Source organism: Aethalodelphis obliquidens, unplaced genomic scaffold, assembly GCF_003676395.1.
Source record: "Aethalodelphis obliquidens isolate GAN/ISIS:26980383/991018 unplaced genomic scaffold, ASM367639v1 scaffold14, whole genome shotgun sequence".
Lineage (NCBI taxonomy): Eukaryota > Metazoa > Chordata > Mammalia > Artiodactyla > Delphinidae > Aethalodelphis > Aethalodelphis obliquidens.
In genome coordinates, this window is record NW_020837958.1 from 35,785,978 (window position 1) to 35,807,925 (window position 21,948).

The 21,948-nt window shown below is 35.5% G+C and overlaps 1 protein-coding gene across 1 annotated transcript in view; it reads left to right on the forward strand.

Moving 5' to 3' along the window:
• Nucleotides 1-17,437, forward strand: part of TMEM41B (transmembrane protein 41B) — a 30,580-nt gene extending 13,143 nt beyond the window's left edge. The window contains exons 2-7 of the mRNA XM_027115430.1: nucleotides 509-626; nucleotides 2,765-2,893; nucleotides 11,529-11,622; nucleotides 12,269-12,373; nucleotides 13,514-13,652; nucleotides 15,077-17,437. Of these exons, the coding sequence (XP_026971231.1) occupies nucleotides 509-626; nucleotides 2,765-2,893; nucleotides 11,529-11,622; nucleotides 12,269-12,373; nucleotides 13,514-13,652; nucleotides 15,077-15,246 (755 nt within the window). The 3' untranslated portion in view covers nucleotides 15,247-17,437. The remainder of the gene's footprint in view (nucleotides 1-508; nucleotides 627-2,764; nucleotides 2,894-11,528; nucleotides 11,623-12,268; nucleotides 12,374-13,513; nucleotides 13,653-15,076) is intronic.
• Nucleotides 17,438-21,948: the final 4,511 nt, after the last annotated feature.

The following is a 21,948-nucleotide window of genomic DNA, read 5'->3' on the forward strand; positions in this document are numbered from 1 at the left end:
CACAGACAGAGCCACCCAAAACATTTGAGGTTCAACTATATCCTGAAGCCCTTGGTGTAAAGAGAAAGTGTAACATTCATCAGTTGCATTAGTGAATCTGTGGGTTCTTTCTCATGACAGTTTGAAGTAATTGCCAGATTACCTCATTTTTCTTAAGAGGCCATTCTGCCTATGCTGTTATCTCCCAATATAGATATATAAAATTGAAAGTCAGTGATAGCATTTAGAGCAATGCCCTTTTTTCCCCTTTGGCTTATCAACAAATCAGTGCTACAAATTCTGGTGTTCTGTTTTTCTGTGCTTCTAAAATGCATATATCCCTGCAAAGAACTATGGCCAGTTAATAAACATCAAATATGGTAGTATTTAAAATTTAATGTTACAGTGTTCTGGGCAAAAGTGTGAACAGTTTCTTGGGAGGAAAACCTTTCAGGAAATTATTTACTGGCTTGGAATACTGTCTTCCTCTATATTTATCTTAATTATAATTTTTTTTTTTTTTTTTCAGAGAAAGCCTGTGCAGAAGCTGGGTCAGCAAGAATGTCGCTTCTTATATTGGTGTCCATTTTCTTATCTGCAGCTTTTGTTATGTTTTTGGTATATAAAAATTTTCCTCAGCTTAGTGAGTAAGTATACTGAAAGAAGTGGAAAATGTCGACATTTATAGAGATGAACGTGCATTGAAAGTTCAACTAATTTAAGGAACAGAACTGGCATAATAATTGTGTGTCAGCTCTCATGGCTTGTAGCAAGTTCATATTGACACTGTAATTTAAATACTTCTTTCCAAATATGTTTCTTGATTTTCTATGCAAGGTTCTCCTAGCTCTGCTCCTCTAATTAAGGCATCTTTCTAATGGCTATGTTGAAAAACATAGCCACATTAATAAATTTATTGCATATTATTTTTTAATGTTAGTAGTGACCAAGTAAATTTATATTGCAGTCCATAATAGATATTGACCTGCAGTTTGAGAAATACTGATGCTCTTTTTCTCTGCTTTATCCCTTTTTCCATCCCTGTTTTCTCCCTTCCTACTTTTCCGTGTCACCATTTTTTGTTTGCCTCTATTCATCCATTTACTTCCGCACCACATCTCTGTCTCCTAGCTCTTTTTCTCTTCCCTGTTTTATAGAAATGACATGGTTTGAATAGGTACTTTTCACTGTCAAATGCACTTTGTAGAAAAACTTGTCTATCTAGTATACAGCCACAATTCCATAACAAAAACCTTGGGAGTGAAACGTATTTCAGAATTTAGAACTTTTCTATTTTGGAAAGATAACATGGAATAAATACTGTATATTATGTAGTATCTCCAGCAGGATCTGGGATAGCACCCCATAATCAAATACATTAATATTTTTACAGTGAAACCTGTATTATAGAAGACTATGAAAAACTGTATATAAGTGTGGGTCAATTTTTGCTGACAGATTATAAAGAACTTTTGGTTTTCAGAGCTTTTTGAATTTTAGGGAAAAGATTATAGACCTGAAACATACTTTATGAGGATTAAATATCCCTGGGTTATTCAACCACAATAACAACACCCTTGGGTAATCATAGATTACATCAGAGACTACTAAAATGTAGTTAGACTTTCAACCAGGGCCAGCTTGGTGTGGTGATGGATAACTGTGAAATGTGATTTCAGGGTATAAGGAAGTTCCTGTTTCCTCTAAATTTCTTTCATTAACACTTTCTTATGCTTGAAATTTTATAGTTAAACTTATTTTTATTTTAATACTTTGATTTCTTACGTGAATGTAAATGCCTTTGGGAGGATAGCATGTTATATTGTTATGTTAATATTAGTATCATTGAATTTTAGATCTTTTCTCTTTTTAATCAAAGGAGTAGGAAATAAAGAGCTGACTGAAAGAGGGAAAGAACATAGAGTGTAGATAAAGGTTGTTTTGGATCCCAATCTGCTCTAAGAAATATAACACTTTCGTATAATAATATGCTGTTATAAATCTTTTATATTCTGCCTATTTCTTTCGATGTGTGTATATGTGTGAGATGCATGCACACGCCTATAAAGAGCTTTTTTAAGCTTTTAAATTTATAAATGAGAAAACCCATTTTAGTTCACCTGCTATTTTTATAGGACTTAAACAACATTCTGTCATTGTTTTGCAAGGTTAGTTAAATTTCATCATGTAAACAAATGGGTACAATAAATGGGTACAATATACATTAAACACAAAGATGATTATTTGGGGCTTTTATAAACAGAACATTCAGTTCCAAACAAGGCACCAAATATAAAGTAAAATTAATAGAAAGTGACAAGTGTTTTAAGTTTTTATCTGAACTTTGAGCTGGGATATTCAAGAAAAGATGTGAACTATAAATTCATTGAAATTTTTACTTAATTTCAGTTGTAATTGATTATTGACTTCAGTTTATCATGAGGATTACCCAAAATGATGTTCAGTATGTTTTAAATATGCTAACATCAGTGGTTCATTTCTTAATTCAAAATTTACTCCAGTGTTTGAGCAAATGCTTTTTAACCTTTAGTTTGGGTCATCCTGAATTTTCAAATGGATTACATATCTCATGAAATTATATTAAAACATTAAAAAACAAATAATTTATAGACTTTGAACTTAAATTTTGTGAATTTATGCTTAGCATATTACAGATCAAGGCATCAAATCATTTTGGATAGAACTTCATGTTTTGAACTTGACTTTGATATGAATTATCTTGGCAAATTTCTATTTAAAATTTTTTTTCACTTTATTTCTTTAGAGAAGAAAGAATGAATATGAAGGTTCCCAGAGATATGGATGATGCCAAGGCTCTAGGAAAAGTTTTATCCAAATATAAGGACACCTTTTATGTTCAAGTACTTGTAGCTTATTTTGCTACATATATTTTGTATCCTTTTAACTGAAAAATGTTTTCTAGTTTTGTTTAAGAAAAAGGTTTTAAAAGATCTGCTGCTCAGTTATATGTAACTATTTTTCCTTTTAAAAAATTTTAATGCAGTATATAACCTTAAATAAAATATTGAAAAATGAGAATGAAAAAATTCTCACTTTAATCCTTTCTCTTCAAGTCAGTTGTCATTTCTGAATATTTATTACCAGTTTTTCTATTTTCTGCTTATTTCAGTTATAAACTTTTTTTCTTTCCTTTGTATTATTCAAGATAATCATTTTATTTAGGATTATTTTATTAGTTAATTGATTGTCTTAATTTAAATAATAATTTTGAATTAATAATCACCGTACCATAAATTTAAAAAAATTCCCTTAGGTTTGAAGATATAATTTTTATTTAATTTTTACTTTTCTAGATGTTGTGTTATGAATCATTTGCTCATGATTTTTTTCTTCCATTTGATGGTTTTCTTGGTAAAAAATCCTATGAGAGTAACTAGTCATGTAAAGGATATGAATTTTTTTTTTTTTTTACAGTTCTTAGTATGTATTTCTTTGTTTTATATAGAAATATATATTGTATTTTAACTAGACAGGAAAATTGCTTTATTCTTTCTACATATTTTCAAACTGCCTATGCAACTGGTGATTAGCCTTCCAATTTGTGGACGTTAATTTCTAATTTTTGTATCTTTTATTCTAATCCAACATATTTTCCAAATCTTCTTGGTTAATGAAAGACATTAACTCTTTTTTTTTTTAAACATCTTTATTGGAGTATAATTGCTTTACAGTGTTGTGTTAGTTTCTGCTGTATAACAAAGTGAATCAGCTATATGTATACAAATATCCCCATATCCTCCCTCTTGTGTCTCCTTCTCACCCTCCCTATCCCACCCCTCTAGGTGGTCACAAAGCATGGAGCTGATCTCCCTGTGCTATGCAGCTGCTTCCCACTAGCTATCTATTTTACATTTGGTAGTGTATATATGTCAATGCCACTCTCTCACTTCGTCCCAGCTTACCCTTCCCCCTCCCTGTGTCCTCAAGTCCATTCTCTACGTCTGCATCTTTTTAATTTATTTAATTAATTTATTTATTTATGGCTGTGTTGGGTCTTCATTGCTATGCACAGGCTTTTTCTAGTTGTGGCGAGTGGGGGCTACTTTTCCTTGTGGTGTGCAGGTTTCTTATTGCAGTGGCTTCTCTTGTGGAACATGGGCTCTAGGTATGCGGGCTTCAGTAGTTGTGGCATGTGGGCTCAGTAGTTGTAGCTCGCGGGCTGTAGAGCGCAGGCTCAGTAGTTGTGGTGCACGGGCTTAGTTGCCCCACAGCATGTGGGATCTTCCCAGACCAGGGCTTAAACCAGTGTCCCCTGCATTGGCAGGCGGATTCTTAACCACTGCACCACCAGGGAAGTCTCTGCATCTGCATCTTTATTCCTGTCCTGCCCCTAGGTTCATCAGAACATTTTTTTTTTAAGATTCCATATATATGTATTCGCATACGGTATTTGTTTTTCTCTTTCTGACTTACTGCACTCTGTATGATAAACTCTAGGTCCATCCACCTCACCAAATAACTCAATTTCATTTCTTTTTATGGCTGAGTAATATTCCATTGTATATATGTGCCACATCTTCTTTATCCATTCATCTGTCGATGAACACTTAGGTTGCTTCCATGTCCTGACTATTGTAAATAGTGCTGCAGTGAACATTGTGGTACATGACTCTTCTTGAATTATGGTTTTCTCAGGGTATATGCCCAGTAGTGGGATTGCTGGGTCGTATGGTAGTTCTATTTTTAGTTTTTTAAGGAACCTCTATTCTGTTCTCCATAGTGGTTGTATCAATTTACATTCCCCCCAACAGTGCAAGAGGGTTCCCTTTTCTCTACACCCTTTCCAGCATTTATTGTTTGTAGATTTTTTGATGATGGCCATTCTGACTGGTGTGAGGTGATACCTCATTGTAGTTTTGATTTGCCTTTCTCTAATAATTAGTGATGTTGAACATCCTTTCATGTGTTTGTTGGCAATCTGTATATCTTCTTTGGAGAAATGTCGACATTAACTCTTGATGTTGTAAAGGTAATCATTTTCCTTTTCCAAATCAGCTTTCTGAAAGGCATATTAATTATTTTGTTAATTCTCTCAAAATATTTCTATTCTTGCTTCCTCTCTTATTTCCTGAATTTCTTTTGATTTTTTGAACTTTTCAGCTAAAATTTTTTTCTCATAAAATTCAATAGCATTTTATTTTCTTGGATTTTTATTGGATTAGATATTATGTATTTAACATATAGATGTTCCTGTATTTACCTCCTTATGCAGATGTTTTGAGTGTATACTTAAAACACATTGGACCAGTTATTCCTGGCATAAACAACTTAGTGACAAGTACAGTTATAATAGCTTTTGCTGCTAATACAAACATTACTCCTTTACCCAACTGGTGAAGATAACATTTATATTTAGGTAGTGTGCTATGTGTGGGCACTTTGTCATTATCCTCCCTATTTATTAGAAAAATTCAAATTTGGGGGTAATTTAAAGAATGATTATTATGCACCTGTCTTTCCACAGTTCTTTGGAACAGTTATTTGTAAAGTAATTTAATTATATACTGATTGTTCTAAGAAATTCACACCTGCTGCCTTTTCCTACTTCCCATTTCATCACTTATCTGTAAAAACTAAAGTGTTAGGCTTGTAGGTTATTTTGCATTTATAAACTTTAACCATAAAAAATATTTTCCCCAGGGCTTCCCTGGTGGCGCAGTGGTTGGGAGTCCGCCTGCCGATGCAGGGGACAAGGGTTCGTGCCCCGGTCCGGGAGGATCCCACATGCCGCAGAGCGGCTGGGCCCGTGAGCCATGGCCGCTGAGCCTGTGCGTCCAGAGCCTGTGCGTCCGGAGCCTGTGCTCCGCAGTGGGAGGGGTCGCAGCAGTGAGAGGCCTGCGTACCATAGAAAAAAAAAATTTTCCCCAAATAAGAAACATTTGGTTCAGCCCTTTCATTTGTCTTTTGTAAGGTTTTTGTGAACATTTTGTGAATGAGGCATATAGTTTCTATTTACTTTGGAAAGTCATCTTTTTCTGCCCCATTTTGCCCCCTAGCTTTGGAAGGATTCATAGCTGAGGGATAAAGGGGATACCCATCCACAGGGCCAGAGAGCCAGTTAGCATAAGTGAATCTAGACCATCTATGGCAGAATAAATGTTGTAGCCTAGTTGTCTTAATATCCATATGTAAATTAGTAGAAAAAAAGAAAGTGACTTGTAGAAAGTGAATTAAAAGTATAGGAATAGGGACTTCCCTGGTGGTGCAGTGGTTAAGACTCCACGCTCCCAGTGCAGGAGGCCCGGGATTGATTCCTGGTCAGGGAACTGGCTCCCACATGCATGCAACAACTAAGACCCAGCACAACCAAATAAATTAATTAAATAAATATATTTTTTAAAAAAGGATAGGAATAGGTTTATTATTATAAAATACATTTGGTTTAAATTTTTCAATTTTAAATGAATCATTGGTTAATATTGTCAATTCAGCAGGTTTTATTGCATATGGTTACTATTTGCTTAATAATTAAGGTATTGTAGTGATTCTGCATTGTTTTAGATTTTTAAAAAATTAATTTATTATTTATTTTTGGCTGCATTGGGTCTTTGTTGCTTTGCACGTCTTTCTCTAGTTGCGGCAAGCGGGGGCTACTCTTCATTGCTGTGGCTTCTCTTGTTGTGGAGCTTGGGCTCTAGGCATGTGGGCTTCAGTAATTGTGGCACGTGGGCTCAGTAGTTGTGGCTTGTGGGCTCTAGAGTGCAGGCTCAGTAGTTGTGGCTCACCGGCTTAGTTGCTCCATGGCATGTGGGATCTTCCCGGACTAGGGATCGAACCTGTGTCCCCTGCATTGGCAGGTGGATTCTTAACCACTGCACTACCAGGGAAGCCCCTGTTTTAGATTTTTTATAGGATAATTTGTTAAATCTATATATTTTCTTATAATTTTCTGTTTATTTTACACTCTAGAATCTTAAGCTCTGAGTGTTAAAAAGGTACTTTTTAAACTCAGTGAACAAAGGAGAAGACTTATCTTTGGGCGTATAATAAGTACAGCGCTCATTAATAGAAGTATAATGTGAGCTACATGCAGCTTAAAAATTTTCTAGTTAGCGCATTAAGGAAAGTAAGAATAAATTAATTTTAATTAATTTTAATACATTTTACTTGAACTGAAATGTCAAAGATATCATTTCAACATGAAACCACATAAAAATTATTACTATTTCACATTCTTTTTTTTGTACCAATTCTTTAAAATGTGTATATTTCACACTCATAGCACATCTCAGTTCAGACCTGGCACATTTTAGTGTCTCTTCCCCACAGCCACATGTAGCTAGTAGCCATTGTATTCAGCAGTGCAGTACTAGTACTTTCATTGGTAACACCTATTTCAAACTCTTGTATGTTAATTACTTTTTACATTATAATTACTTATTTTAACTTTAGCTTTCATCCATTTAACCAGAAAGTACTAATTATATGCTAAGTACAATCTAGTGTTTTAAGCATTCAAAACCAAAACAACTATTTCCATCTGGAATAATGGGAATTATGGATAGAGATACGGTATAGTCATTCTAGACAAAGCAAGTCTAGATCAGAGCTTATAAGCACAGGGCATGGTTAGGAAGTGATCAGTAGTCCAGTTTTGTTGGTTTAGGAAGGTAGGCTAGACATTGCACTCAGATTGTAGAGAAGTTTGAGTACAGGCTAAGGAATATAGAATATTGATTTGGTATTGGATAGTCGTTGAGGACTTTTGAGCTGTGGATGACAAAAGAAAGGATATTTTTAAAAACGAATAAAAATGTTTACCTATGGAGAGAGATGAAACAGGGATGGAAGTGAAACTTCTCTAAGTGTATTTTATTGTATAGATTTGACTTTAGAACCAAATAAATATTTCACGTAATTATAAAACCAATTAAATCAAATTGAAAAAAGAAACAGAAATGTTAAAAATCTAAAGTAACCTCACACCCGTTAGTAGGATGGCTACTAATCAAAAAGAAAAAAAAAACCAGAAAGTAAGAAGTGTTGGTGAGGATATGAAGAAATTGAAATCCCTGTGCACTGTTGATGGGAGCATAAAATGGTTTGGCTGCTGTGAAAAACAATATGGCATTTCCTCAAAAAATTAAAAATAAGATTCAGCAGTCCCATTTCTGGGTGTATACCTGAAAGAATTGGAAGCAGGGTCTCAAGAGATACTTGCACACCCATGTTTATAGCAGCATTATTCACAGTAGCCAAAAGGCGGAAACAACTCAAGTGTCCTTTAATGGATGAATGAAACAAAGTGTGGTATATACATACAATGGAATATTATTCAGCCTTAAAAAGGAAGGAAATTTTGAAACATATTACAACATGGATGAACTTTAAGGACATTATGCTAAGCAAACTAAGCCTATCACAAAGATATGCTATATGATTCCACTTACATGAAGTACCTAGAGTAGCCCAATTCATAGAGACTGAGAGTAAAAGGATGGTTGTCAGGGAGTTGGGGGAGGTGGGAGGGGGGAACGTTATTTAAGGGGTATAGAGTTTCAGTTTTGCAGGATGAGAAGAGTTCTGGAGATTGCTTGCACAACAGTGTGAAAGTACTTAATGTTATTGAACCATACACTTAAAAATGGTTAAGATGGTAAATTTTATGTTATGTATATTTTAACAAAATTTAAAAAAATTAAACAATCTAAAGCAAAATGAAACAAATTTAACAATATATTGAGTTGATGGGGATTTGACTATCTAGAAGAATTATTTCAAATTGTTCCCTTGAAAAAAGTAATTTGGCTGTGTGTCCCTTCTGGGATAAATCTTAAGGACAAAAGATTTGAAAGAAATCTTAAACTATTTTCAGTTGCTATATTGTTCTGAAATTTTAAAATATGTGATATTAATGTATCTAGTATATATATATATACACACGTGTATATATATATGTGTGTATATATATACTTAATAGTATGTAAAGGAAATAGCTAATTATGTTTATGACATTAAGAACCAAGATTTTTCAGTGTTAGAGAAAAGAAATAAAAATCTATACAAAGCTGGAAAGTTAAGGTCAAATTATATCCCCATGCAGAGAGAATGGCTTTGTTAACACTATAAGGTAAATGACAGCGGAATGATATAGGTATAAGTATAACTGATTCACTTTGCTGTATAGCAGAAACTAACACAACATTGTGAATCAACTATACGCCAATAAAAATTAATTTTAAAAAAATGACAAAAGAACATATTAAACCACCCTAAGGGATACAATAGGCAAAGTTCAAAAATTGTTAAATCCTGCAAATGACCCAGTTTCTTCAACAAGACCAAAAAAAAGAACCAAACCTGTAGTTAAGTGCTGTGGAGAGCAAATACCATGTGTGGACCTTTTTTGTCCTGATTTGAACAAACCAGCTGTCCAAAAAAAAAAAAAATTAAGACTCTCTTGGGAATTGTGAGCACACTCAATAGCTACTTATGATAGTTAGGAATTTTGGTTAATTAATCTCTGACAATGGTATTATAGTTGTGTTAAAAAGAAAAGGAATCCTTATCTTTTAAAGGTATTAATGTAGTTGTACATGTAATGATATGTCTTGGATTTGCTTCAATATAATCAAAGGTAAAGGATATAGAGAAAACCAGATTGGTTGTATGTTAATTGTTGAAGCTGTATATGGGAATATAGGGCATCATAATACTAGTTTCTCTACTTTCATATGTGTTTGAGACTTTCCATTAAAAGATTCTAAAGAGCCCTGAAATAACTAAGTTTAAATTTTTAATGGAGGCATCCAGTAGACTGCTGGGAAATTTGAGACTGGTATTTGATTAGAAAAGTTGAATCAGAGATAGAGAATTCAAAGTTATCTATCATCTATCTATCTACATATCTATCTATCTATCTATCTATCTATCTATCTATCTGTCACCATATGCTTGAAGCCATGTGTACATCCATATACATGGAAATGACTGAATTTATCAAAGAAAAGTGAGAGATTAGCTAACAGAATGTTAGAGAAATCTCAGGTTTGAGGGTGAGGAGAAGAGAAAAACTAGAGAAGTAATGATCTGTAACACAGAAGAAAAATACAGTTCACTGGAGGTGAGTTTTACACTGAAGGATGTTTAATCCTATGCAAGAGTCAATAGAAAATTCTTACTGAGAAAAAGTCATTACTTTTGTCCAGGAGGGGGTTTCAGCAGAGTGAGGGTTGGTTAAGCCAGGTTGCAAGGGAGGCAGTGAAGATGAGAGGCAGTAACTGGATAGGATACCTTGCTCAAGGAAAAGCCTAGGTTTTCTTTAGTGTGTAGGCATCTGAGTGGTTTTATACAGAAAGGATCTGTGCAAGAGCAAGAAGTTAAAGATAAAAGAACTCAGGAAGAAGGAGATTGAAATGAAAACAAGAGTAAAGTGGAAACTAGAGGAAAAAAGGAAGGATGGGTAAAGATAGAAATTTTAAAGTAGAAGGGAGAGATGTTGAAGGAATTCACTCAGTCTGTCTGACTTACAAGTAAATCACGTTATGGGTGATGCAGAGGTCCAGGCCAAAACTAGGAACTAGAGAGACGCAGGAAAAAAACATAATTCTGTTTTAAAAATAAGATTTGTGACTTTACTATATTTTGTAACCCTTATTCTTTTTTAAATGAGTAGTAAGTTGAAGTAAATGTCCAAAAGTTAAATTAGAAATAGTAATTATTATACATTATATTGTACCTGTATTTCCATAGAAATCATGTTTCCTAAAAATATTTGAGAGTAAAAATCCAATGCATTAGGGGCTTCCCTGGTGGCGCAGTGGTTAAGAATCCGCCTGCTAATGCAGGGGACCCGGGTTCAAGCCCTGGCCTGGGAAGATCCCCTATGCCACAGAACAACTAAGCCCGTACGCCACAACTACTGAGCCTGCACTATAGAGCCTGCGAGCCACAACTACTGAGCCCACGTGCCACAACTACTGAAGCCCGTGCGCCTAGAGCCCATGCTCCACAACAAGAGAAGCCACCGCAATGAGAAGCCCGCACACTGCAACAAAGAGTGGCCCCCGCTCCCCACAACTAGAGAAAGCCTGCGCCCAGCAATGAAGACCCAATGCAGCCAAAAATAAATTTTTTTAAAAAAGAGCCCTTTTTTTAAAAAAAAAAAAACCAGTGCATTAGAGAAGCATGTCATTTACAAGATTACTGAAGACTTCTGTTCTCTTTCTTTTTTTCTGCCCCGTGTCCCCCCCTCCCCCCTTCCCCTGAAGTGCCCAGTTCCTCTCTATCTGGTACACATTCAGTATTTGTCTTTGTTTTCTCTTAGTAACACACTCTAATTAGCATTGATTTACGATAATGTTAGTAAATGGTTATAAAGGCATTGCAGCTGTAGAATCATGTATTTTTTAAACTTTGGGTATAATTTTACTTTTTTTAATACTGAAATATGGATATAATCTTATTAACATCTAATTTCTGTATTGATACTTTTTTTCTGGATTGTTGGATTTGTGGTTTAAAAATTCATTTAATTATGTTTTAATCCTTAACTTAGAAGTTAACAGCTTGCAAACATTTGCTATTCCAGGCTCTATATTTCTCAGTATACTCTCAGGGTTTCTTTATCCCTTTCCACTAGCCTTATTTCTTGTTTGTTTGGTAAGTATATAAAATGAAATCGGGAGACTAGAAAGAAATAACTTTAAATAGAATGATGGGAATGCAGATGGCATCCTAGTCCCACTAGTCTCTGGAAGCATAGACTTATTAGTTTTAAAAGGGGGTTAATGTTACAGTAATATCTGTTAAGTCCCTCCATAAGGAGATGTTATAGTTTGGCTTTTTTCTAGAACAGGGTTATCATAGACTTAATTGCATTTATAGGCTCTGTTCTAGCCTTTGCTTTCTATACTGTTTTGTAATTCAAATAGTCCAAGAATGTTGGTGGGCCCAAGGAGTTAAGTCCCATGGCAGGAGGTGGTGTTTTCAAGCCTAGGAATTGAAAAAATATTGCTCTTGAAGTTTTATTCATAGGCTATTGGCTAACATTAACTATTTGGATATCGTCACTAAGTTTAATCACAAGTGCCAGTTTGTTTTAGCTGGTCTCATTTTAGTTATAATTTGGTCAGAGAAAGGACTAGATCAGATGGGTTCTTCTGCTCTGCTCAAGAGATGTTACGCAGAGTATCCACCCCATACCCCAAAAGAAAGAAACTAGTTGAGGTTTGCCTTAGGTGAATATATATCCATGTGAATAAGATGGAAAAGTACAAAGTGCTTATGAGTTCTTGTTATTTTGTAGTGTTCTGGACTCGGTGCCTCATTCTGCTATATGCTCTCCTATTTAGTTGGGAGGCCAGTTGTCTATAAATACCTAACTGAGAAAGCAGTAAAATGGTCACAGCAGGTAAACATGTATTTTTAAATTATTTGATGTAATTCTTTGGCTACTTGGGGGGTCAGTGTATAATATCTACATAAATTAACTCAGACTCAGGGCTTTGATAAAAATGATCTTTTGAAAATTAAGTGGTAGGCAATTAATGAATGTTAATAATTTCAAATATGATGTTTTTGTAACAGTAATCTTAATTCTTTATTCCTAATAACTTCAATCAGAGCACAAAAGTCAAAGTGTCAATGTAAAGGCATCCATATATTTAGACACCTCACCTGTTTTGTGTTGATGCAGGATGCTGTCAGTGGGTCTCTGAAAAACTTGTATCAGCCAACTCTTTTAATGCATTTCATCAGTGGGAAGAACTTATCTTCCGTTAGGGTCTCTGCAAAGACTAGCAGTGATAAATAGAAGGTCTACTGCCCAGGAAAGTCTAGCATAGTATTGCTAAGAATCTTATTCGTATAAAGAATCAGAAGAAGCAGACTATTAAATCAGAGGAATTTTAGAAAGTTACCCCTTTGTTTTACAGGTTAGGAAATTAAGAGAAATTAAGCATTTTGTCCAAAATCAAAATCACTATTTGTGTAGCAAGATCTAGGAAGTATAAACTGTAATCAGTGCTTTTATTTAGTCAGCTAAATGTTTCTATATGCTTGTTTAACCTCATTTATCAATGATGAATGAATTCACTCATGTGAAGTACATTAACATAAAGATTATCTGAATTTTAAATTGGAGGCCAGGTTTATTGATGTACTATACTAGCCCTTTATATTACAGGACGTTAAAGGCATTAAAAAGTTGGTCATTTGATATCTATCTTATATATAGTTATAAATTTAATTTTGCCTTTTTAGGTTTAAAATGTTGTTGAGCCATATTATCTAGGCTGATGTAGAGCCATCTTTAGTAGTATAACATTACACTATAAGCACAATCTTAAAAACTTTCATCTGATGTTATTTAGCTCTGGTAATGAACATTTGATAAGCAGTTCATTGTCATTTTCAAGCTCCTTATTTGATCATTTCTGTTGGGTAAATGCTGAGCTATCAGGGATAAGAATTTGAAATAAGGTATTTTATAATCAGTTTATTTTCAGGCTTGGCTTTATCTTGATCCTAACTTGTTTCTTTCTTGTGACAGGTTGAACGTCATAGAGAACATCTCATTAACTACATTATATTTTTGAGAATAACACCATTTCTGCCTAACTGGTTTATTAATATTACATCTCCTGTGATAAACGTGCCATTGAAAGTTTTTTTTATTGGCACTTTTCTAGGTAAGCCCTCTGGTTCATGCTGTGTTAGAACTCATTGTGTACATGTCTAGCAGTGTCCAGCTGGGCTAGATTTTGTGCTCTTTGCAGGCATGCCAGCACCATATATAACTGGTGGGCACAGAGCCTGGCCCATATAAATAGATGCTCGGAAATGTTTGTTGGATTGTGTTGATTTAAATTTTTTTTTTTAAACAAGAGCACTCTCTGCTGGATATTTTTTTAATCATGTAGAATTAAGCAGGACTTTTTAACTCCATTCTCTCCCTCAGTGGAGAGAAAAAAAAAATTTGAAGATGCCTTTTTTGAGTACTTTCTCCTTTGTCTTCTAATCAGGTACTGAAATACTGAACTTTAATTTTCAATAGAAAATTGATCCTATCTTTTTATTAACATAGAACTTATTATGGGCATTACTGAAAGTTTGAGGGAAAGCAAGGATGAACAAGAAGTTTCTTGCTTTCAAGGAGCTAACACTTAATTTTGAAATTAATCAGTGGGTGTAAAGATTCATTTATATATTTGTGAATTCTGATAGTTCTTTAGTAAGAGTATTCTGCTTTTCTTCCAAATTTAAGGTGAATTGTTTAGATACCAACAAAATGAGCAGATTCCTCAAGTATTGACTGTCTGTTAAAGCTTTACGATAATACTTAATTTTTTATTGCTATTTTTAGAAAAATTTGTAGACAAACTTAAAAATCTTAGCAGGTTCTCTATAAAAGTGGGGAAAAAAATCTTAGCAGGGGTAATTTTGGATTTTGTAAAATAATATTACACTTATAGAATCAGAAGAGAGAATTTTTGTACTGTCTCCTTATTTTACAGATGAAATACCTAGAGATAAAGTTAACTTCAGCTTTGGCTAAAGTAATTTTTCCAGTTTGTTCTGGCTTTTAATAAAATGTGGCTGTTCCACCATGCTTTTGTATAAACTGCTCTTTTTACTCATATATTTTGAGTATCTTTCCATTTCTGAGTATCTCCTACCACTCATTTTTAAGTATACTCTATCAAGGGTGAATGACAATTTACTCAATCTTATTTTTGAAGACTTAGATTGTTTCCAGATTTTTATTATTATAATTCTTTGATGAGCATCCTTGAGACTAGATCTTTGTTCATATACATTAATATTTCCTAAAGTTGAAATTGGTGGATCATAGCACATTCATTTTTTAAGGCTGTTGATAAATTTTGTAAAATTATTTTCTGGAGACTTTCCTTGTGTTTTTAAATTCATTATCCTTAAGCGGTGATTATGAAAGACTGAATTGTTTATTTGGAAATAAACTTGAGGGGCTTTAAATTAAATTAAAATTTTCCAATTGTAAATCACTATATTCTTAGAAGAAATTGTATACACACAGTATTTTAATTTTTAAAAATGATTGTTTTTTACCATATGTTTTTACTTTCTATTTTAGGTGTTGCACCTCCCTCTTTTGTAGCAATTAAGGCAGGAACAACATTGTACCAGCTTACAACAGCAGGGGAAGCTGTTTCCTGGAACTCAGTATTTGTTCTAATGATTTTGGCTCTTCTTTCTATTCTGCCAGCCATCTTCCAAAAAAAACTAAAGCAGAAATTTGAGTGAATAATCCTCTGGGTTTTAGTTTTCCTATCATCTTCATCATCATCATCTCTCAGGATTGGCAGGTTTATGTGTTAAAATCACCTCTTCAGTAAATGAAACAGGAATTTGTAAAATAAAATTTCCTATCTGGTGGTTAAAATAATGTATTTAAGTGGCAAAGGAGAGAAGAAATAAAAATGGAAATTGGTATACCATGAAAAGTGCTGTCAGTAGTTACGATAGACATCTCCTAAATTACTATTCCAAGGCTATAGATAATAAATGTAGCAGCATAGTAGGAAATTCTTGACCCAACTGATTAACTCAATATATTTCATGAACTGGCCGTAAATACTTACCCTTGACTTAATAATTTAATATTTTTCTCTCTATTCCATAGTATAACTAAAATAGGAAAAGCAAATACAAAATTCAAAAGCAAAGATACAGTATTGCTGTTTTGACTAATGTCAGCCTTCTTTCAGAGCATAAACTTGAAAACTAAAGCTCAAAAGAGATTTACATTTTCTTCCTTTTTACCTTTGAGGTAGTAGACTTGTTTTGAAATTGCATCTTAGTGGACTACTGAATTTGGAAAAGATATCAAGTTATATCTATTTAGTGAATTTTATTTTTGTCTTCTGTTCTAGATTATCATGGATTGGTCTGAAATTTAAAATTCTGACCAGTCTGTTTTCATCTGTTTCCTAGCTTTCAAAATATTTCCACTGTGCATATACAAAATGGCAATGACATGATAATTGTATCATATTGGTGTTGATAATTTATATTCAGATAATATTTTGTTACACAGTTCCCCTTTACTATCTCAAAAGGGTATCAAAAAAGCAAACATTCAAAGTATGCAGTTATTAGATGTTAGATTAATTATGTTACTTTATATTTTGAAACAAAAGCAGTGTCAGTACAGCACTCAAGTAGTTGAATATAGTTTATTTGTTCCAATGACTGTAAAATTTACCTCATTTATTTATTAGTCTGGTCATTAAAGTATGTATTATGTAATTATCCTTTTTTATGCATGATACATAAGAATGCCTTGTTTCATTTCTAGTGATGGCTTTTTTGTTTGGGGCTGCTTTTGATTAATGCAGTTTCCCTATTTAGGGTTTTCACTTTTTATATCAAAGTAAAATTAAATTCTCATATGGTAACTACTATTTAAATAGTCCTGGAAAAACTAAACAGCTTTTTGCTGCTTGCTTAACGGTAATAGCCTCGATCGCTTGATTCTAGGACATAGAATAAAGTACTCTGTCAGTTTTACCTTCACCCAAGACTGTCATGTTGAAAAGTACTTTAGCTGTGGAAGAAATCCTTGTATGTTTTTATTGTGAGAGGTATGATCAGCCTCAAAGCCAGTTTCTACTACATAATGTGGACTGATTATTTTTTCTATCGCAGTATTAACAAATGGATTTATTGTAAATACAAAAAAATATATTAATTAATATACTATTCTTATGTCACCTGGACTTTTGTGTGAAATTATTTATTGTTATTTCTAGCAAGGTTTTCTTCCTTTCTTATTGACCAGAGACTGAGTGATAAAGCTTTTGTTATTTTTACAAACAAAACATAGCCTTTTTGGACAAAGCTCACTAAATATTACTGTATAAAATGTAATTGAGTAAATTTTTATCAGACTTTTAAAAATAAGAGTTTGGACTCAGGAGCAGCCTCACTATTCCATTATGTATATATTGTACTTACTCTATTCTCAGAGTATTTTCCCTATCCTTATCATTGATCCTGTCCCTTTGCTGATTATTTTTTCTGTTAGAAAACTGTAGTTGTCACTTAAGGTGAGGTATATTTTCTTCTCCCAAGAGAATAGCCAGTCTTTCCACATTCTTCATCATTGTCTGTCAAGAAAGAACCTTCAGCAGGCTGAACTCTAAATGCATTTGGTGGCCTATATTCATGGATTCACAGACTTGGCCTGATGCCAGATGTAGATTCAAGCTTCAGCCACATCTTGAAGACAGCTACATAGTAATAACCACCAGAGGGCGAGTATGTGTAGTGGGGAGGCGAGCAGGCTAACTAGGAAGTTGACACACTGAGACTGTTCACCTCTTAGTTAATGGCCTCTCTCTGGAGCTCTATTACTTTGAGTGTAATATTTCTAAAACACTTAATAAATGTAAATTAAAATGTAAGAAGAATAAATTGTACTGAAAAACTTAAATGTAGCACTTGGGATTTATTTCATGGAAGTATTTGTATTTAAAAAAACTTTCATTGAATAAAAATATTCTTTTGAAATTCTGTGCACATTTTCACCTCTAAGAACAAAGAAATTGTTTTTTAAACCTTTAATTTTTATAGTTGGCTTTTGAGAATCTTAAGGCATTTAAAATTTAAATTGTAGAGGTAAGTAAGTACAGGTAAACATTTATTTAAGTATCTGTATATATAATTTCTCTATAAAGGAATTGATCTCAGAGAGAGCAGTGAGCAGTCCTGAAGAGAGAATTTTAGTTCCCTGCCCAGGAATCGGACCTAGGTAGCCTGGATGAAAACCAGGAATGGTAGCCACCAGACCACCAGGGGCTAGAGGCTAGAAGCAAAGTGGCCCTAGCTCTTTCCTGTTTGAAAGGAAGAATGTCTTGTTCAAGGAGGCAAAAACTGTAAAAACAGGTACAAGGTTTATTATTAAAGACAGCACAAAGTATGGGAGAGCACACAGAGAAGCAGTTTGTTTAAGACAGAAGTAAGGCAGAAATACACACCCAGAGAGGAAGGGTATGGGCATCCTCTCTAATGAGGAGGAGCACAGTAAGTTAGAAGCCAGACAGAAATAGACGCCTGGAAAGGAGTGTGGGCTTCCTGAATGAGGAGCGCAATAAAGAGGTGATTTCAATCCCATATAGGACAGCCCTTCCGGGTCTTTGTTTACATTTAGCCAATTATCTTGTTTCTTTTTTCACACCTGACTGGTCCTAGGATTCTCCCCAACATGCATGTGCAACTTTTTTTTTTTTTTTTTTTTTTTTTGCGGTACAGCGGGCCTCTCACTGCTGTGGCCTCTCCCGTTGCGGAGCACAGGCTCCGGACGCGCAGGCCCAGCGGCCATGGCTCACGGGACTAGCCGCTCCAAGGCATGTGGGATCTTCCCGGACCGGGGCACGAACCCGTGTCCCCTGCATCGGCAGGCGGACTCTCAACCACTGTACCACCAGGGAAGCCCTGTTTAGATGTTTTAAGGTGGATCTTATTGCAGTTTCAATACTCTACTGATTATTGCTCTTTCTCTTTTTTCTTCCTTATATGGGGAAAACTTGCTAAGCTGGGTGACTTCGGAGGATGTTGTTTAAGCTCTAGGCCTCATTTTTCTCATCTGGACTAAGTGAGCTCTAAGGTCCAGGTTCCTTACAGCTCAGACATGATAGGATTCTCTGAAATTAATGAGATACATTAATAGACCCTTCTAACTAAAAATATTAAATTAAGCAGCCTTTGCTTTGTCTAGCTTGTTTTTTTGTTTTAAAAATTTATTATTTTTGGCTGCGTTGGGTCTTCGTTGCTGTGTGAGAGCTTTCTCTAGTTGTGGTGAGTGGGGGCTACTCTTCATTGCAGTGTGCGGGCTTCTCATTTTGGTGACTTCTCTTGTGGAGCACGGGCTCTAGATGCGCAGGCTCAGTAGTTGTGGCTCGCGGGCTCTAGAGAGCAGGCTCAGTAGTTGCGGTGCACGGGCCCAGTTGCTCCGCGGCATGTGGGATCTTCCTGGACTAGGGCTCAAACCCATGTCACCTGCATTGGTGGGCAGATTCTTAACCACTGTGCCACCAGGAAAGTCCTGTCTAGCTTGTTTTATAGCTTACAGTGCCAGATGTAGATTTCACATACACTATCTCATTTAAATAAATTAACCATTTTATTTGCAATGAAAGACTTGAGAAAACAGAACAAGGGCTATTCCCATTTGGTTACTTTGCTAGTAATATGAGGTAGGGTAAAATGGAAATTGTTTAGGGGGCTAAAAGGACTCTTCTGAAGAGACTTTTCATCCTAGAAATACTTGGTATGAAAAACAGAAGTCATAATATCAAGTCTGATGACCACTTCGAGTTATCAGGGATGGTACTTTGAGAATAGAAGGTGGGGGAACTCACTAACTCCTATATTATATTTTGGGGGCCTGCCTGGGCTCCTTAATCTAAGGTTTACTATCATTTAACATCTGGAGCTGTGCCAAGTGGGTACTCTTGTCATGATGACTGAACTGTTAGATAAAGACTGCCAGGAAGGACTTCCCTGGTGGCGGTCCAGTGGTTAAGACTCCACGCTTCCACTGCAGGAGGTACAGGTTCAATCCCTGGTTGGGAAATTAAGATCCTGCATGCTGCGCGGGCATGCTCAAAAAAAAAAAGGAGTGATAGGGAGTAGAAATTGACCCAGTGTTAGCCACTGATAGTTCTGGAGTACCACTTGAAAGTCTAAGGGGACTTTTGAAAACCACTCTGAAATCGTAAAACTGGAAGCTGAGAGATGGAATTACGCTGTTCAGGTCTGTGTATTTTAAATGGAAAACTAGTCACATTTTAGCATTGTCTTAACCCTGTAGAGTGAATCTATAAGAATCTTCATCCTGAAATTATAGTCTGGAAGACGGTCTTTTGTGCAGCATCACCTACACTTCCTTGAGAAAATGGATTCTTTCCTGGAAAGCTAACAGGCCCAAGGTAGACATAGTGTGCTGAGTCAAGACCCCTACCTCCTTTAACCTTTGAGACGGTTTCCTGGTGACTAGATCAGCACTCTGGGGCTTGCTTTGGAATTCATGTTAGAACACCAGTCAAGGTTTGTGATGGATAATCTAATGTGTCAACTTGACTGGGCCATGAGATGCCCCAATAGCTGGTTAAACATTATTTCTGAGTGTGTCTTTGAGGGTGTTTCCAGAAGAGATTAGCATTTGAATTGGTGGTCTGAGTAAAGCAGATTGCCCTCCCGCATGTGGGTGGGCATCATCCAATCTGTTGAGGGCCTGAATGGAACAAAAAGGTAGAGGAAAGTTGAATTCACTCTCTGCCTGATGGTTGAACTGGAACATTGATCTGCCCATGGTAGTCCTAGTTCTCAGGCCTTCTGACCTGGACTAGAATCAACATCATTGGCTCTCAGGCCTTCGAACTATACCACCGACTCTCCTGGGTCTCCAGCTTGCAGACAGTAGACTGTGGGATTTCTCAGTCTCTGTAATCACATGAGCTGATACCTTAATAAGAAATCTCCTTATATAAATGTATATAATATATATCAACGTTTCCTATTGACTCTGTTACTCTGGAGAGCCCTAAGGTCATAGGCTACTATTAACTAGAGAAATATTGAAAGGAAATAGTGATAGATATTGCAGAGGAAAATTGGAATTCCTGGTGAAGTCTGGAAATGATGAAGGGATAGTGATTGATACAAAAAAATTAGAATTATACATCATCATCAAGAATTATACGTGGTCTCAAAGGTGCAGATGTCCATGTCAGTGTAGTAGTAAGCATGAGTCCTTATATAAGGTATTTGGTAATGTGGATAATTGTCAGAATTTATGGCTACACAAAAAATAGGAAAAATAAAATAATCCCTACCTATATGAAGACTTGGGAGATTTCTCAAGTCATGCGATAAGGGTGCTATCAAATACATTTTGGAACATCAGGTCTAGCTGGAGTCAAACATTATAGAAGCAATTTTTAGTGATGTTTAAGTGTAGAAACTAAGATTCCACCTAAGGCCTGAGAGACTCTTGAATCATCTTCCTTAGGTCTCAAATTTGGGTGGAGAAGCAGGATGACGCACTGGTTATCTTTAGATAACAATTCTAGCCGGCCTTGTTGGGAAGAGAGGCATCAGTTCAAACGAGCTGGAACTGAGTTCAGAGGCCCAATGAGTAAAGTTCTGGGCAATGGAAAGAAATACATTCCTTACCTTTCGATCGAAGTGCTGCCTAAAGCAAGCCCTAGACATCAATTTGCTTCAGCTGTGGGTGTGTGGAAAGGCTTGGTTACAAACAAAACAAGCCTAGCAGGTTTTGGAATATTTGGGAGAGGTTCTGAAAAAACAAAGGGCTGCTTGATTCCGGGAGTGGAGGAGGAGAGTGGGTGGGGCTGAAACACTAACCCATTTGTTACTGTTGTAGAAGCTGGGCATTTGGGGAAGACTGCACTCATGTCCTGATTATTCATTATCAGTTATTAGTCAGGGTTCATTGATGGCAAACAACAAAACTCAACTCTGGCTTGAGCAAAAGGATATTCATTGGTACCTTTGGAGGCTAGGAACCAGAAGCACTGGAATGGCCTCATAACAGGATAGAGGTCGGGCTACTGCCAATGGAATGAATAAAGTACAACTGTCTGCATCTTGTAGGCATTTGCTCAGCATTCACATTCCAGGGGTTACCACTGGAATGGTAACCATTCCACTCAGCCCAGACTAAAGAAATTGGAATGCTGATAGGAAGGGGAAATGAATTTAAGTTAACCAAAAAGCCACAAATGGAAAACGGGAAATGAGAGGAGCTGGAATGATTGATCCCTGTGAGCAGAAAGCTTGAAGGTCATATATACACATCCTCTCCCTTAACAGTGATAGAGACCCCGAAATGAGACACTGAAGTAGTCAGGAAGCCCATCTGATGATGTACATTCTCAGGGCATGGGACAGAGACAAAAGAAACCCGATTCTGAGGGTGCG